The sequence below is a fragment of the Larus michahellis genome, chromosome 1 (assembly GCF_964199755.1).
Source record: "Larus michahellis chromosome 1, bLarMic1.1, whole genome shotgun sequence".
Lineage (NCBI taxonomy): Eukaryota > Metazoa > Chordata > Aves > Charadriiformes > Laridae > Larus > Larus michahellis.
Window position 1 is genome coordinate 221,370,854 of NC_133896.1, and position 18,070 is coordinate 221,388,923.

The 18,070-nt window shown below is 42.8% G+C and overlaps 1 protein-coding gene across 26 annotated transcripts in view; it reads left to right on the forward strand.

Annotated features, from left to right (window-relative positions):
* The window catches only part of DLG2 (discs large MAGUK scaffold protein 2), a 1,061,709-nt gene that overhangs the window by 149,694 nt on the left and 893,945 nt on the right, over positions 1 to 18,070 (forward strand). For 16 of the 26 annotated variants that reach the window (XM_074572424.1, XM_074572415.1, XM_074572416.1 and 13 more), the window contains one exon: positions 7,788 to 7,886. The exons of 1 other annotated variant lie outside the window; for it this stretch is intronic. In XM_074572424.1, coding sequence (XP_074428525.1) covers positions 7,788 to 7,886 — 99 coding nt within the window. Of the gene's footprint in view, positions 1 to 7,787; positions 7,887 to 15,209; positions 15,905 to 18,070 lie in introns of those variants that run through there. 9 more of the 26 variants (XM_074572434.1, XM_074572441.1, XM_074572446.1 and 6 more) reach the window with 1 other exon arrangement.

The window sequence follows — 18,070 nt, forward strand, 5'->3', positions numbered from 1 at the left end:
AAAAACAAAAAACCAAGCAGCACTGATGCAATAAAAAGTGACACAGGAGAATAAATGTATCAAGTTGTTATGGCAACTGAAATATGTAGGTTGGAATTTATGTATCCAGAACTTCTATGTAAGTAAAATAAACATTATCCTTGCTAATTAAAATATCATGCAAATATTATTTAATTTAAAATCATTAGTCATGTTTTCTCTTACAATTAATGACTTACTTTCTGTTTTCTGTTTCCGAGTATTTGCATTTGCTTCCAGCTGCGGTCCGCTTGTATTTTCAGGGCAAGATCGTGATTTCACTAACACGAGCTTGAACGTGGAGGGACTCCACTGAAGCTAATGAATAAAATGGATGCAGATGGGCACAACTGGAATCAAACCATGTGCTTTAACACGTTGCTCTTACTGCAGCTGACCTTTCTGCTCGGAGGGCCTTTTGGCAGGTGTCATCGCTCCACGCTTGAAGGGACCTCCCTGCAACCACAGCTCCCTATCTTTCCCCCCCAAGCTTGACACAGTGCACATGGAGCTCCTTCCAGAGCCTGTTTCTGCTACAGCCTGCCCTCGTCAGCTGTAAATTTAGCTTCCAAGATGTTGTATGACAGCCAGTTCTAAATGAGCATTCATTAATTATGTTCAGCCTTTTAATTTTTCTAGTCCTTTTCCTCCAGCCTTCAGGAGAATTCAGTAATAGCTTCTGCTTTATTTGAAAGAAATAGATCTTTAATATCCCAAATTACTCTTCATTTTTCATCTTCTATATGCCCAGCAAAGTGCAGACCGATGGCGGAAAGGTAAGGAATGGGGAGAATGAGCACCAGGATCTGACTGAATCCCAGTGAGGGAAATGCATTTATTTGTTTAAAGTTTTCTTCTCATCCATTCTCATGTTCAGAAGTGTCTGAATTTGCCTTACGCCATTTTGTAACACTGTTGCTGAGAATGTTTTGGAAAATAGTGTATCAGGGTAAGAACTCAACCATAAGTGAGTTAATTGTCTGCATTTCTTATGTGGATAGCTGCCTGGCATGGAGCTACAGCAAGGGTGGGTCTTTGCCTGAAAACTGTAACCAGTCTGTCCAGTCCCATGTTTTGAGTCTCATACAGCTGAACATTCATAGAATCACAGAATGGTTTGGGTTGGAAGGGACCTTGAAGATCATTTTGTTCCAACCCCCCCTGCCCTGGGCAGGGACACCTCCCACCAGCCCAGGCTGCTCCAAGCCCCGTCCAGCCTGGCCTTGAACCCCTCCAGGGATGGGGCAGCCACAGCTTCTCTGGGCAACCTGGGCCAGGGGCTCACCACCCTCAGAGTCAAAAATTTCTTCCTAATATCTAAGCTAAATCTCCCCTCTTTCAATTTAAAACCATTACCCCTCATCCTATCACTCCACTCCCTGATAAAGAGTCCCTCCCCATCTTTCCTGTAGGCCCCCTTTAGGTACTGGAAAGCTGCTATCAGGTCTCCCTGGAGGCTTCTCTTCTCCAGACTGAACAACCCCAACTCTCTCAGCCTGTCTTCATAGGAGAGGTGCTCCAGCCCTCTGATCATCTTTGTGGCCTCCTCTGGACCTGCTCCAACAGGTCCACGTCCTTCTTGTGCTGTCCATCACTTCTCTCTCTCTTCATCCTTGCAGCAGGGTTCATCTTTGCAGTGCTCTTTTTGCTCAGATTTCCCCTCTTCCACATCCAGCAGGTCAGCAGATGCTTCCAAACACCAGTATTTGGTGTGGCAGGTCTCAGCAGGGGAGAAACCGCCCCTGAGCAACACCCCTTGCAAGGCTTGTTGTTCGCAAAGACTCTGGTCACTGCAGGGTGCCACAGTCCCTCCCTACTGCATGAATCACTGCACTTGGCAGAGTCCACCACAGTGTGACCTTAGTGACACTCTGTTCCCTGGAGAAGCAGAAACACGAGTGCTTTGGTTGAAAATAAAGCTCTGCATGAGTGACGCTGGAGATGGAGCCTGGATCAGCAAGATGAAGCTCTTGGGTGTGTCTTCTGGCCCATCACAAGGCTTGAGTTTGTGGAGCCAACTGACTCCAGCCAGCTTCATCCGAACTCTGTCCTGGAGGAGAAAAGCTGAAGCATGAGCCAGTGTCTCCTCCCTGCCTGAAGTTCCTGCCTGGAAAGCCAGTTATCTTGTCCCAGACCAGAGTCCCGGCGCAACCGGCTAATTGTGATGTGGATAATCAGGGAGATGGGGTTTGAGTACGGGCTTTGTGCCAGCCCAGACAAAGCAGCTACTGAGTAACTTGTAGCTTGGACAACTGCTTTTAGACAGGTGATCAAATTTGTGTTGGGGACAAGCAAATGCAAAGTTCGCTTGTGACGTTGACATCCAGGAACACACTGAGAGCAAGACTTGCTGTCAGGATGGTGGGGCAGCATTAAATCCCAACCTGACCTTTCCAAAACACAAGCCTGCAGACACGTAATTGTTCCTGAGCTCTAACACTCTTTAAGTCTGTCATAAAATCTTCTGAAAGGTTGAATCCATATTAGTTAAATTGGAATAATAAAAATCCCAGGGTAAAATAAATATTATTGTGATATTTATGCTCACTTCCAAATACAATAACTTAAAAAAAAATTTCAAGCACTCGTGGTGCAACTTGTACAGTAAAATCCATGCCCGAATGTATATTTTTCTCTTCTCCATTCACATTTATTGGTCATGTTGGGAAGACTGGTGCAGAAGGGACTGCAGTGACATTCTTAAAGGGTTTGGCCACAAGACCTCGTAGCAATCCGCAACGTCACCGTGACTTCAGACAGCTGCAAAGACTGAGCTAATGCGATGTGACGTGGAGCAAACCTTGATGTCTTCAAACAACTAACCAGAAACCCTAACGTGGAAATAGAAACAAAATCCTTTCTGACGATTAAATCCTTTGACTGGGGATACTGAACCGTGCTTCTCTAAAGGGCTTCAGAAGCACTTAATTAGGCACCATCTTTTTTAAAGGATTTTGTGGACAAGAAGAGAGCTCTGCTATATTATTTCTCCACTGAAATTTAGGCCCAGCTGAAGCAAAAGAAACTCTGCCCGGCTTCTGTGGGATTACATTTCTGATTTTAGTTTCTCGCATGGCCTGCTCTGGGATTGTCTGAGTTTTTGGTAATCTGTAATATCAGTGAAAGTTAATTCCTGCCAAAAACTTTGCGGAATGACATTTCTTCCTGTAATAAGGACTATAACAAAGATGGAAACAGGACTAGCAGGGTACAGAAAAAGGATAGCACATCTTATGGTCTCGAGGATTATTTCTCTGCATGGCGTTGCAGAAAAAACTCTTTGAGTCCCCAGCGACGCTTTGTCTCCCCCAAACTGCCCAAGAGGTACAACTTTTGGGGTTTTTTTGTGGTCCAAGATTGTCAGCAGCAGGAGCTGATGCTGAGGTGTCTCAAGACACATTTAGAAGAGCTGTCAACTCTGCCTCGGTGCAGCAGAAAGGTGCAGCCCGTGGCGGGCGGATCGCAGACCCAGAAGGCGTTCTCGCTGTTGCTGGCATGTTGCAAAGGATGAACTGGACTTGCGTCCAGTTCTAGTTCACACATGGCTTGAGCAGAGCCATGTGAGGGGCTGGCTGTGCCCTGGCGTGGAGGTGTGCCCTGCTGTGCCTCCCAGTTCAGCTCAGGCGGCTTCCCACTCCAGCGTAGCTGCTAAATGAATTCATTTACATCGTTGTCCTGTGAAATGGATGATTCCAGCACACGTTATCTTGCATTTTACTTTCCCCCTGTAGCTTTTTAAATGTTGTAATGATTTCTTAAAATGCTTACTTTCGAAAAAAGTTAATTAAATAAAAGCAGTTTCTCTCCTTACTCTATATTCCTGGGAGCATTTGATTACTGAGATGATAGATTTCCTGACAGATATTGGCATCCAAAAGTTAAAGATCGCTTGTTTTTGATACCTTTCCTCTCCTGATGTAAATCGTGTGGGGCAAGCTGGCATTTATCTGCAAGCTCTCATGGGACTGGAGCGGAGCTACCAATTCTTGACGCAAAACGCCAAGAAAAGGTCTCAGATCAGCTTCTGTTTTGAATTTCTCTCTCTAAAAGCACACAGGAGAGCATTCCCTAAGCTGCCGGCTGTAGGAGAAGGTGCATTAGCTCTCTGAACCCTGAGGCAGTTGCGGATTTGTTTCGGTTCGTGGGCTGTAGCTCCCCCACTCTCCCACCGGTGCTCCCGGTCCTTTCGCAAAGCTGATCAGTGTTTTCTTGACACAAAGTGGTATCTGTGCCCTAGGAAATATCCCATACAGGTGTGTGCGTAAATAAATTCAAATTCCTGGCAGCAACACCCAAGAGCATGGAAGAGCAGAATAACGTTTGCGTGTATGTTTATTGGTTTTTTATATTTTTTTATATGCCCAATGTTGGGCCTCACTCCGAGAGGTAAACACGTGGTAGCTGTTGTGGTCGGTTACAAGTATCTCACATTGATATATTAGATATAAATTCCGGAGCCATAAAATGGATGGGAGAGTTCATCCACTGTTGCAGAGTTTGGCTGCTATAGGAAGACCTCCTGTAAGAGCTCTTGGAAACCCCATATGCCATAATTGCCCGTGAGGGCAGATGCTCCTTCTGGCTGGTTGCTGGCTCAGACGTGAACTGGAACATGCTGCCTGCTGAAAGTGGAACCAGCGACAAGCCTCTCATAGCTCATAACTCTGTATTTTGGCAAAAAATAATCAGCTGGAATTTTGTTGACGGTTGACTGTGACGATTGTGCGTGTCCTAATAAGCTACCAGAAAGATGTGTTATGAGCACAGAAAAGCTTTGCTGAGCACTGTTAAAATTAGACAAAATTAACAAGGTAGCTAATGTGATTACTGTTTTATTAATAAACATTTAAATAATGCTGTAAATTTGCACAATGAGAGAGACATTGCCCTGAAGAGATTATGGTCTAAATAGTCCCTGTTAATTATAATCTAAATAGATTAGCATTAATTATAAACAAAATTGGAAGATTGCTTTTGGTGTGATCTACGATCCTCATGGTTACTACCCATGTGAGCAAAGTTATTGAGTGAAGTTTTAATCTGCTTTTGCAACGTTTGCTTGTGAAATCTCTTTTTCTGACCAACTTAAAGAGAATAAGATAATATTTTCTTTTGCGAAGAGGAACACAGAGTTGTTCCAACTACCAGCCTCCTACATACGGAGATCCGATAAAAAGTTTAAACTTTGGTCAGTGGTTTTAATTCAAGCTTGAAGTCATTATTTCCAGAACCTCCTACAAGGAGGTACGAGCATGATGAACGTGCTCCACTGCATTCGTACTGTGTCACCCCAGGGCTGCCAGTTCTGCTTCTCATGGCGACCTGCGCGGTTCAGGAATAATGAGGTGTTGCTAAAATACTTATTTTGCATGGGCAGGCAGCTTTTGGATATAGAGTGTACAAATAATTTTAGACAGCATAGGGTTTTGGTTAGCCTCTAAAGGGATGATTGTACGTAATCAAGAATAAGAAAATCTAGTGCTAGTTTTTAAGAAACGTATCACAACACTCAGCAAGTATCCTTTTTGCCTCTTGCATTATACAGTCCCGTTTATTTCATAACACAAAGCTAAATGACTTCGTTTTCAGATGGATTGCTAACATGTACTTTGTTCAAGTTTGGAAAGCATATATTATTCTGCTAATGCTTATTGAACCTTAATACACTGGAACAGAGAGATGTTCCAGATTTATTACAATTACTGTTACTTGAGCTGTTTGTCCCCTCCTAACGTCCTTGGTTTTGCTGCTCTTCACAATTAATCTGTGACCCATTTCCCTAAGGAAAACAATTGAAACATTTCATAGCATCTTATGACATTGTTTTATGTTCTTTCAAAATATTGGAGTCAGCTAATGGTGAAAAATTTGAAGAAAAAATATGTAAAATATAAACAAACTGAGGTTCCTTATCCAATTTTGCAGCTGCACTCATTTAATAAATGCTACCATACAGTTTATAGTTTCTGCTGAAAATTGTCAAACGCCTTTTGAGAAGTTGCAGAAGCTTAGCTCCTTTAGGAACAGGCAGAGTTTGGTCTTGGTGATTACAGCAAATAAATAATATATTGATTTGCGTAGTTTATATTGTTGCCTGTAAGTAATAACAACGGAAAACATTTATGTCAGGTACTCAAAGGAAGCAAAGATGAAATGAAAATTTTTATGCATCCTTGTAAAACTAATTTTCCCTTCCTGAAAGAAACACTTGGGCAGTTGCTTGGATTTTCGGTAGGCTTTGAGGCAAGATGCAACACCTGGGTTCAGTTCCTTGCTCTCCTGTGTAATCTTGGCCGGGTTGCGTTGCCTTGCTGTCCCTTCCTCCCTTCCAGATTGCAAATGGGGGATACGCAACACCCTTCGGTGATAAGAAGCAAGCTGAAGGAATGCATGGTTCTCCACGACCGCGAGTGTGTCAGAGAAGCTAAAACTTTTAGAGAGGACATGCATGGAGTCCTGTCTGCTCAGCCCCGTGTAGTGCTGAGCTGCTGGGCCTGATCCAACATTTAAACACATTCTTTGCTGGAGCACAAGACTAATGCCATTGGTTCCAGTGAAGTTAAAAGCACGTGTCTAAGTAGTTGCCTGGACTGGGGCCAGCACTCAGTCTTTAGTTGGACGGAGCCCTAAATAAACAATCTAGTATCAGAGGAGAAAACATTTGCACATGTGGATGTGATTTGGCTGTTTCTGTGGCACTGGTTTGTTGTTTTCTAAGGCGTGCTGGCAATGGTTGGTCTATTTAAAATGCTAACAATTTCTTGCCTGTTGTGTCAAAATTGACTGCGCTCCTGGTGCACAGGCTAAAAAAGGATGGGTCTAAATCACTCATGGCGTCTGTGATGCTCAGCGCCGACAGCTACAAGACACTGTACCCTGTTTGAATTCACTCTGCTTTCCTGTTCGTGCTCTTGCAAAATGCCCAGAAATTTTCTGAGATCCGAGCTAGCGGCAGTCATCGTGTTTCCTTCAAAGGCTAAATCTTCAAGCACGTTTTTGCAGGGCAGAGCATCGCAAACAGAGATGTCATTTATAATATTTATTGACTTAATGCAAAATGTACAATAATGTATTAGATTTCCAGCAGGAAAATTGAAAAAACAAATATAGTATTTTACTATATCTCCTAGTAAAGATATTATTTGAAAAAAATACTATGTGTTTTATGAGGGTTTTCTGTAAGCAATATAAGATTGAAATCTGTGTAAATGAAGGAAAGGTAACAAAAAAGGGCATTTGAATTTAAAACATTTGCAAATATGGCTATTACACAAGTATGAAACCCTTTCAAAAATAAGTCACTTCGGAGAATGTCGTGAATAAGAAATGAGAAAACAAACCAGGTAATTCAGTTGGTGCTGTAAGGAGATTTATTCCTGCAGCTACTTCAGATGAGAACCCCATTACCGTCTGCGGGCCTTTTTGGCAGGGCACTGATTTCCTTCCTTATCTCTGTGTTCTGACGCTGAGAGCTGCAGAGCACCTTGAATGCCTTCTGTAGTCAACTAGAGATTATGTTAAGCATCATCTTGTAGATTTAGCCTATTAAGACTTTCACAGACTTCCATGAGAGTGGCTGGCTGTAAGATTAAACCCAGAAATTTTAGCATGACAAAACACCGAGGTGAAAATCTAATGTATGAGCCACCTGATATTTATCTGAATTTGAGCTACCCTTTTGTATGTGCGTGCTAATCTTTACGTTTAAGCGTAATAGAATTATAGTACACATCTCAGCGACTTTATTTGATTTTTTTCCCCCTTTTTAGTCTGCAGCTTCCAATGGATCAGAAGGATCTGGACAATGTGGTGAACACAATAAGGAGAACCAGACTTGTGAAAGTTATGTGGTAGACATGAAGACAAAGGTATGGTCCACTCTTTTTTTGATGGAGAATGAGAGCCTTATTTAGGCAAGTTTTGCCAGAGGTGAAATGTGTAGAATATATTGAATTTTAGCTCCTGCAGTCATTTTTTTTTACTGCTTAATGACTGCATGTGCGTTACCAGATTCGAATGAGGCTTATGGCTGCAATTTATTGCTGTATGTCAGTAGCTCTGTGCATTTTACGCTGTCCTAGGCAGGATTTTATTTTTATGTAAAAATGTTGTTAATATCAGTGATGGCTCTACAGGATTGCTGATCTCAAGATGTTTTCATTTCAGTGTATTTTTGAAGTCCGAGGTGTTGCACAGTTAGTAAGTTTTATTCAAGGTGTTTTCAGTCTCTCAGTGTGCGTTGTAGTTTATTTTTGGTCTGGAGTCAGTATGGAAGAATACGAATGTCGGCGAAGTGATGATTTTTGTATGGGCAGTCTAATGATACGTAAGATAAAACTACGCTGAATAATACACGCAGTAATGTGACTTCATGGCTGTGGTAACGGGGTATATTACACTTCTCTTTGTAAGTCTTGCTGCTTGCAATGGTGAAGTTATAAGTGTTTCATTATAATATCTCCATTATTTTCATAGGTTCACAACTTGGCTGGAACAATTCTCTTGAGCTTAGATATTATTATGTAGACTTTCGGCCTTGAAGTCATGGTGTATTTTTTCTTTTCTAAGTGAAAGAAAATTATTAAGTTTTCTTTTAAAGTTAGCAAGCTGGAGACATGATGAAAGGAAAACAGGCATTAACTGAGTTGGCATGCTTATGTGATACCTCTTAGACTTCAGCGAAGGTTATTTCTAACAGTGAAAACTTGCAGATTATTCCTCTTGTCTAAGGCTTTTCCGTGGGCTTTGTTTACATTTCAAGATGGATTTCTCTGTTCTTTAACTTTTCAAGACCTAAAGAACTAATGTCTAGCATGACTTTCAGAGTATCTTGTGTTGCTGTGTTCCCATTGATCAGAAAAACTTTTGTACCATGTAGGACCGTGGTGCTACTTGAGAGTTGCAATGCAAGAACATGTATACTCATTGAAATTCGTCTCTATATTTATGGAAGAAATTTCCTTAAAGTAAGGAATTATCAAAAGCTTGATATATACCCTAAATACATTGTGTCCGTGAGGATATTGTAGAAATCATGGGATGTAGTGGATCTCAGCCCAGTTTCACAACATCATTTCCCGTATGAATGCCCAATTGAACAATGCACCATCTTCGCTACTTAAGAGCGCCGATACTGCGAATTCCTGGACTCAGTGTTTCTCCATCAGTAATTCCATGCGCTCCATTTTCATGCTCTTTCTAGCTCTCCAGCACAAAGCCTCCATGACAGTAAACTCCAAAGATCGGCAATGCCATTGCCAAACTCTAAGACATTCAGAGCCGTGAGTGGTGTTTTCTCCAGTTCCCAGTACCATGGCATAGCAGATAGCAGATGTTTTGGTTTCGTTTCCTGGAACTTGCGGTTTAGTGTGTCAGTTCATTTGAAAGAGTCATTTTGTCTGATTTCTTTTCCAAGTGACTGTGCTTGAGTGTCAGTGGCACGCTGCTTTGACCGTGACACATAGCTATTTAGGACTGGCTACATGTTTAAACATATGCACCAGAGCTTTTCAGTTGCTGATGATCAATTGGTTGTTAGATTTACTTCCCCAGGCAGAACGCTCAGGAATAAAAATGAACTCTTCATTCACCGTGGATCTTGAGAGCTGAGAGCCACTTCAGGACATATTGCCCTTGAGTACTGTGTGTTTCTATTGCAGAGCATCCCGGCCCACATAAAACCAGTGGAGGATTTGTAACCAAAACACTTGTGTTTCATTCTGAATAAGGGATTTGTGGGAAGCAAGAAAAAACAATTACGGATTTGTATGGGAAATAATAGATACATAAAACACTAGGTATAAGTTTTAAATTAATGAAGGTTGCAGAGCTTTCAAAAGGCTAGCTTATCCACAGCCCTTCAGAGCTGGAGGATGGCTCAACGACCTTTCCCCATCCTTTGCTCCACACCCTGTGATTATGAATGTGTGTTTCCTACAACCCTGTAAATCATAATCTGTTCCCAGTTTGCCTCACGATCTTCTCATAGGCCCCCAGTCTGGTCAGTTTGTGGGAATTAGACTACTAGAGAGGTTGCATGGTCTCCGTCTTTGTTTCCAAGATGAGACTAGATAATGGCCTGAATAACGTGATCAGACCTCACTGCCGAGCCTACTTTGAGCAGGATGTTTGAGTGAAGACCTCCTAAGATCCTTTCCATTGCCACTTATCCTGTGATCCTTTGATTGCATTAACAGGGAGGCAACTACTCTGCTGACCCACTGAGCACCCTTGGAGGCACATGACTTTGCACATCACCAGGTGCAGCAGCCAAGGGCCAGGTATTACAATAAGGCCCCCAGCAAACAGAGTCTGCGAAGTGCACGTTGTCTATTAAAATAATAAAATTAGCTTTCTTCTTGCTTTTGAGCACTGGGGTGGTGTTTGGCTGAAGTAGTGTGAGCTCCCACCTGATACTACTGAACTCTCCCTGCTGAATAAAAGAGTGGTAAACTGGGAATGCCCTTAGGGCAGGAAGGGAGGGGATCCCCTCATATAATCACAGAATGGTTTGGGTTGGAAGGAACCTTAAAGATCATCCAGTTCCAACCCCCTGCCCTGGGCAGGGACACCTCCCACCAGCCCAGGCTGCTCCAAGCCCCGTCCAGCCTGGCCTTGAACCCCTCCAGGGATGGGGCAGCCACAGCTTCTCTGGGCAACCGGTTCCAGTGTCTCACCACCCTCACAGGAAAGAATGTCTTTCTGATATCCAACCTGAATCTTCCCTCTTTCAGTTTGAAACCATTACCCCTCGTCCTATCATTACAGCCCCTGATAAAGGGTCCCTCCCCATCTTCCTGTAGGCCCCTTGTGCGGTAGAAAACAAACTTATTCTGTGGCTATTGAGCCTGAAGCCGCCGTGGCCACTTGGGCGTGCAGTCCTTGTGATGAAGGAGTGGAGCTGACTGTCCAGCCTTCGCTTCTCCCTGCGCCCATTTTACATCTACCTGCAGCGCTCAGAGCAGCGAGGTCTGTGCTACCCTATGGAACAGAAAATTGTCCTTTTTTTTTTTTTTTTTTGAGACAGCTACCAGCCAGGGAAATTGGTCAGGAGTCCAACATCGATTGTGCTAAATAGCAATGAAATTTGCCATGCATGGGAGAAGGGAATGATTCTTGTTATAGCTTCTGCCTGAGACTCCTGTGGGCCTGAGGCCAGTTGCAGAGCTGCTGCTGTTAGGGCTGCTGCAGTCAGGAGGGGCAGAATTGCTAATTTGTTGATCTTTAAATTAACACCAGCACTCATGGGCTTCTGGTTCAGTCTGGGAACGGCATTAAAAGTCTTAGCAACTTCAGGCATACAGAACTTCACACCTTCTGAAATTCGTATTAACTTCTCTTCCTGGCTGAAGCAGGATTTATTCTGACATTTCATCTGTAATATAGCTCCTGACTACATACCCAGGACCTGCAAGATTAGTAGTTTCTCTTTTATTTTTTTTTTCCTTTGGTGTAGCTCAAAGCAGTCCTAATAAAGAGGCTGTCACATGAGATTTTCCCATCAAGCATATAATACTCAGATAACTTGTATCCCGGTGTTGACCTACTAACTAACCGGTTGCGATACACAGCAGCCTAGCTGGAACTGGGCTCAAGTGGTATAAATGAGCTCTGACCCTAAAGGAGTAAGTTCGTGACTACATCAATTGCTCTCTTGGAAGAGACGTAATCAGGAACATATTTACTCGTAGCTTGTTTGGGTGCAATACAGCACCTGAAAAGAAGAAAGAGAATCTAAGCCCATGTGAAAGACTGGCAATTTAACACCATCAACAAGTACTCCATAGTACAAAATTTAAGATACATGAGGAGTAAATAAATCTTTCTCCACATTTGTAAGAGGATGTGTGTGTTTATGTGTTCTCTGTGTAGGTGCATAGAGCTCTAAATAGTCACTGGCTAAATTTTGCAAGATGGTGACATTACTAATGCTGTGTTAGCAGTATGGTAGATGCCTCCTTTCTTAGTGTCTACTCCAAAACTTGGAGACCTAGTAGTCTTTTTTTTCCTTAACTTCTACTGTCTGAGGTAGAGATAATAATAAAGCCAGTTTTGCCTTTTTTTAGAGAAAGAGTTCCTCTTTATATTTTTTGCTCTACAATGTTTGGGTTTCAGAAGAATTTAAGAAGTGTTTAAAAAGGTGAAAAGGTGTGTCAGTGTGTCATGGAAGATTAAAAAACTGCACACAATCATTCCTATTGGTTTTAGGTTTTACAGAAGCTTGCTTTTACACATATTCAGTTCAGCTGGATGTTACAGGCTCTGGTTCTAAATATAACTGCCTAATTAAACCCTGTGCTTTAGTTATCCAAGTGGAAGTACCTGGATACACTGAAGATTTTAATGCCAGAAAGGAGCATTAAATTGTCCAGCCTAAATCACTGCATTATACAGCCCATCACATTTCACCCACTCACCTCATATTGTTTGTTTCTGTATGACTTAAAAATAGTCACCTTGGTAAAATGAGAGGAGAAGGAAGCAGTCACCTGGGTTAAGTGGTTTTCACATGGTGGTCTGCAGAGCCACTGGTATCACAGTGGGAAATAGTTGTTATTCTTCCTGTATTAAGGCTTCCCGAGAGTCAGAGCTCATCACAGAGGTTATTTTTGACCATCTAAATCAACTACAAGCGACTATAAACCGTCTCTTTTCACCCCAGATGGCTGCTTCTCAATTTGTTTGGTTTTTGGGTCAAGTCTTTCTATAGTAGATTTCAATCATGATCATATGTACGGATAACACGAAGGCTGGAAGAGCAGAGGAAAAAATAGAACCAAGCAGCAGTATGACCTGCAGAAATTAGAGCAGAAGGAGTTGTTGCTAATGAAGGGTAAAGCAGTGCCAAGGATCTGAAAATCTTATGCTTGGGGAGAAAAAATGAATGGAAAAAGTATCTAGCTGGAGGAAGAAAATGGAGCAGCTCAGCCTCTTTGTTGGGATTGGGATGGATAGTTAATGAAAATGAGGAACTGTATCCTCGGGAGAAACACTGCAGACCCATTGACGGTCATCTGTTGCCATATTGCAGCCCTGACTTTGTCAAGTCATCGGTAGATGTGTGTTAGAAACTATGACCAGGAGCCCTGGCAACCAAAATGAGCCCGTGGAAGGATGGAGCTGGGGTCTGTGTCCTCAAAAGCGTGGGTCTCTTCTGCCTGGGACTGCAGGAGATTCTGAGGGTACAAAGTAGGTGGCAGTATGTCAGAGACCGTGTCGCTCGTGGTGCACTGAGCTTGGCCAGCACACGGGCAAATCCTGTGCCGTTAAATCCTCATTGGTGCATTTTGTAGAAGGAGGTGGCACTCAAAAATTGGAGTGCAGGAGGAAGCTTTTAGGTGCGCTGATGGAGCCTGATTTTCCCAGACAAACACATGAGTCACGTTGTTCACATAAACAGCTTCAATGGGTTCAGACCCTCTGTTTTTCATATAAGCTGTAACTTGGATCATCAATTCACCGGGACCAGCTCGCAGGAGTAGAGTCACTTGCAAGTAGAAGCATTTACAGATCATGCACTTGAAGACCAATTTCAAAATGTATCCCCATATGCCAGTTCTGAGCACGACATGAAATTTTACAGCCAAGCCATTAGGTAATTATATGTATGGAAATATTTCACACCTTACTAGATCAGCTTGAATCTACCAATTGGAAGAGAACAAACTGTTGGATGCTTTACATCTAAGTGTTAAAATATCTCCTGATTTTAGAGTTGACTGAATTCCCTTTACCCTGTCATGCATAGAGCACAAGCGTGGCTTAGGTTAGACCTTCTTAGTGGGTTAATTTGTTCTTGAGTAGATGGTTAGTTGTTTCCTACTTCGAGGATGTTTGAAGAGTTCTCTGTTTCATATAATCTGTAGTTTAATCAAGTCGTCTGGCTGTTTGGCTACTGTACTAAACCTCAGTAGGGAGAAAACATGCAGGTTCCAGAGCAGCCTGTAAACACAAATCAAGTTTGTTTTGTGCACATGTGGTTGCTCAGAGTGAGTTAAAGTTTTAGACACAGTCGTAAGTGCTCTGGAGACTTTCTCTTTAAGATGTTACATCCACCAAGACCCTAATAGCTGGGGGCGGGTTGGTTGCTCTCTGACCACATATCTGATTCACTATGGATTTTGTAACTTTGGTAGCAGTGACCTCATTTTGGCAAAATAATGTGTGTCATTTACTGAGCCTCTTGCTGCTTTAGCAATCACAAGAATATTAGGGTTATAACCTGAGTAATTTATGGAAGAGAGATGACTCTTAAATATGCTCTTATTTTCTTGGAAAGGCTCATTTTATTGAAAACATATTTTAGCTCTGAGTGAGAATGAGAGATCCTCAGCAAAGCACCCAGGGGGAATTGTGCTGTCCAGTGCGTTGAAAAGGTGAATTGTAATGTATGGGTGTCTAGACGTTTCCTCTTGTTGCTGTCAACAGTCCAGTTGGCTGTATTTTTTTTTCCAGTGAATAGGAGCATTGATTTTCCTCTCTCTTTGGCCAGAGCTTTCATTTTACATATCTTTCCCCTTCTGTGTCTCTTTCTCTCTCCCTCCCTCTTTCTTCTCTCTCTCTCTTCCTCTATCTGTAAGAGAGGGAAGACTTTAAGAGCTGACAGCGAGCTTTCTAACACAATGATTCATGTAAGACACCTGAAAGGCAAGCTCTGCACCAGCATCACTGCAAGAAAGGTAGGGCTTTGGGGGCTAAACAGCCTGAAAAACTCTGAGCAAAGCATACAGACTGTGAGATAAATTGATTAAGTCTGCGGATCTGTCAAAGACGCAGAAAAAAAGTTTGGGAGAGAACTTGAGGAGTTTTTAAGCTCTGTTGTTTGGGGTGCTTTCTTTTAATGGAAACCTTGATGTATTTTTCATAAGTGGGGGGAAAAAAAAAAGGTGCCCCTCTCTAGCTTTGAATAATGTATGCAATGTGTTTTTTTCCCCCGTGGATGGTAAACTATGATTATATCACTATTGAGCTTCACAGACCTGCGTGCATGCGTAAATATGCAATTCCTTCCCCCCCCCCCCGACTGATTATTTTCTGTTATACTTTCTGAAAGTTCGCCTTACCCAGCTGTTATTTATATTCACTTCCTGAATCCGAATCTGACCTAGTAATTCTGAGTGATTGTAGATGTGACGCACGAGCTCTCGCACACACCTTAATGTTTCAATCATGCACTTCCACCAATATGCGTTTGTAGGAATCGTGCTCTTAATAAAAAACCCTTACAACCCAAAGCAGCGGTTTTGGCAGGGAAGTGACAGCGCTGTGATAGATGGGCCCGATAGTTGTGTGTGTTGTGCTTGCTCGGAGTTAGTAGAAAAGAGGAGGGAGAGAGCGAGCGAGAGGGGGGAGAAAAAAAAAAAGACAGGGAAGGAGAGAGCGAGAGGGAGAGAGATTGAGGGAGAGAGAGAGCGGGAGAGAGAGAGAGAGACTTGGCAAAGGAAATCTTATGGGTATACTGAAACAGCAGATCAGAATTGTGAAACCAGAGCCAGGGCTGAAATGTGATGCTTTTGCTCTTTTGTGCTTGTTGTGGTTCTCATCTTCCCATTTAGAAGGCTGCATACCATTCAACAGAATATTTTGATCACAGATCGAACAATGCAGCAATCAAGCCTGATAAGCCACCTGGAAGTTTTGCTTGAGACGATTTCTAGTGGGTTTTCTGATCCCTGTGAGCATCATGACTGCCTTTAGCATTGTGGAGGAGGACTCGAGTTTCTTATGAGGGCCCCACTTGGAAAAGCAGGCTGTGCAGATTCAAGCCTCCGGTTCTGTTCATGCTGTTCAAAAGCCTTTCCTCACCCTTGCTGATTTGTTTTTATGATTTACATACACTCCTGTGGAGATTTACAGAATGGATTGTCTGTGCATTGTCACGACCAAGGTAGGACTGGAAACGTTGCTGTTATGTGTACATATTTCTCTGCTATTTTTCTGTTCCTGTAATTAAATAGATTGAGCATGTACCGTGTCAGGTTGCAAGATAAAGTGATAAATAAGCTTTGCTTCAATGAGCATTTTGTTCTCTTTTTCTGTACAGCATGCAGCTTGTTTCTATATCACTTCCTAAATGATATGTAATTTACTTATTTTTACTAGCAAAAGGAAAATGATTTCGTATTTTATCTTAGCCTATGCTTGTGTCTATTAATATCTAGCTGCTAGAGCACTCTCAGAATAATGGTGTAATGCACACATTTTCTCAGCTTATCAGTTTATTCTGTAAACTAAAGAATTAAAAAAAAAAGGGGGGGGCATTATGTGGGTCTTAGGATTTTAAAGAGGCCAATCAGATGTAGTTTAGATAGTCATGATGTTTCTGATTGGCGAGATGCAAGGTTCTTGTGGCTTATTGTGGCTTTTTGGGGGAGAAACGTAGCTTACTTTGCATCCCTAGGCCTGAAAAAAATGCCTTGGTCCCAATTCAGCGCTCTTATACTGATGTTAGATCTAACCTGACTGTTTGGGAATGGTCCTTCTAAATAATTTCTTCCAAATGGGCATGTAAACAGTTTTTTATCCGCAACAACAGCCGCAGACTAAGGGCTTCGGGGTTAAGGACACTTCCCAACTTAAAGATCTGGGGTAGGGATAAGCTGAACGATTCTTTGAGATGTCCTCAAACTTAGCAAACTAACTTAATATTAAATGAAAGGGAGATAATCAGTGAACTCTCTTTCTGTTGCTACAGGGCAGGCAGCTCACCGCATGTTTGTAACTGCATTTGCACATGGTGATAGTATTTATAAGGAGCAGTTGCCAGGGGAAGTCCTGACATTGAGGTTCAGCCCAGTTGCTCCCTGTTCTGGTTTATTTTCGATGAATTTCATCATTTCCATAGGACTTGCAAAATGCCTGGGGTAGCCAGAACCCCTGAAGGCTGCGTAAACGATCAGGCAAACCAGCAGTTTGCGCTGCTGCCCTCGTTGCTGTCATTTGTCGCGTGATGGCCATGCAAAACGAGGACCCTCATCCGTGTTATGGAGAAGGATGGGAGGAGACACCCTGGGCACCCATAGGCGGCAGTGAGGAGTGGCGGGTGGTTGCCGCAGAGAGTAGGGAGCACGGTGGAGATGTGGAAACAGATGCGAGCTGTCATTTCCATCTTGCCGGTGAAGAAACCCATACGGGGAAAGAACAGGAGGTGAATGAGGCCACAGAAGGAACTCCTTCTGTGGCCTCATTCACCTCCTGTTCTTTCCAGGTCCTTCTGGTTCCCACAAGCCGTGACGGATCTGAGACTATGTCCTCAACCTGCCCCAGAGCAGAGCGGAGGTGCTGATGGGTGCCTGTTGATGCAATACTGATGAAAAGTGCTCAGCAGCGGTGGTGTAGCACCGCTGACAAAGCCTGGATGCAGGATCATGCTAGACATCCGATTTCTACTCCTTGACATTGCTTTCCAATAGAAAATAAGCAGGAAGGTTGAAAAGACAGCTGTGATTAGCTCCACTTCTGGGTGTCCGGTGGTGCGGTGGGGACCTGCAATCGCAACCATCCTTGGCCTTGAGAGTTTGTCAAGGAGTTGTGTAGTAACTGGATTTGGGAAAGGGAAATGAGTCTGCTTTTAAGATAGCATAACTGGGAGAAGAACGTGGACCAGTCACCTTTTTCATATGTCAGGAGACACCGCTTTATTTATTTTATGAATTGTTGATGAATGTTTCCACTGAACATTTTCCCAGGGCCTTCTGGGCAATAACAAATGTAGACTCACCGTCATCTCACCACTGCTGCTGCTCTGAGCAGGGCTCCCAACTCCATCTACACGCAATATTTTTTCCTCCCATCTCTTCTGTTTCTTGGATCTGCCGCTAAATGGCTGAAATTATCCGAAAGTCAACCATATGAGCCTCAAATATTCAACTCCAGATATTCAGTCTTCGCTGCCAACTTTGATGTTGGAATGAGATAGGGTTGTGAATTTTAGGTGACCTGCTATTTGGATGCATGTGAGAACACCATATTAACATATGTAATTGAGCTGAATAATGGCAAAAATCTAGTTTCAGAACACTTTCATTTCATATTGCAAAGGCTTGAAGCCAAA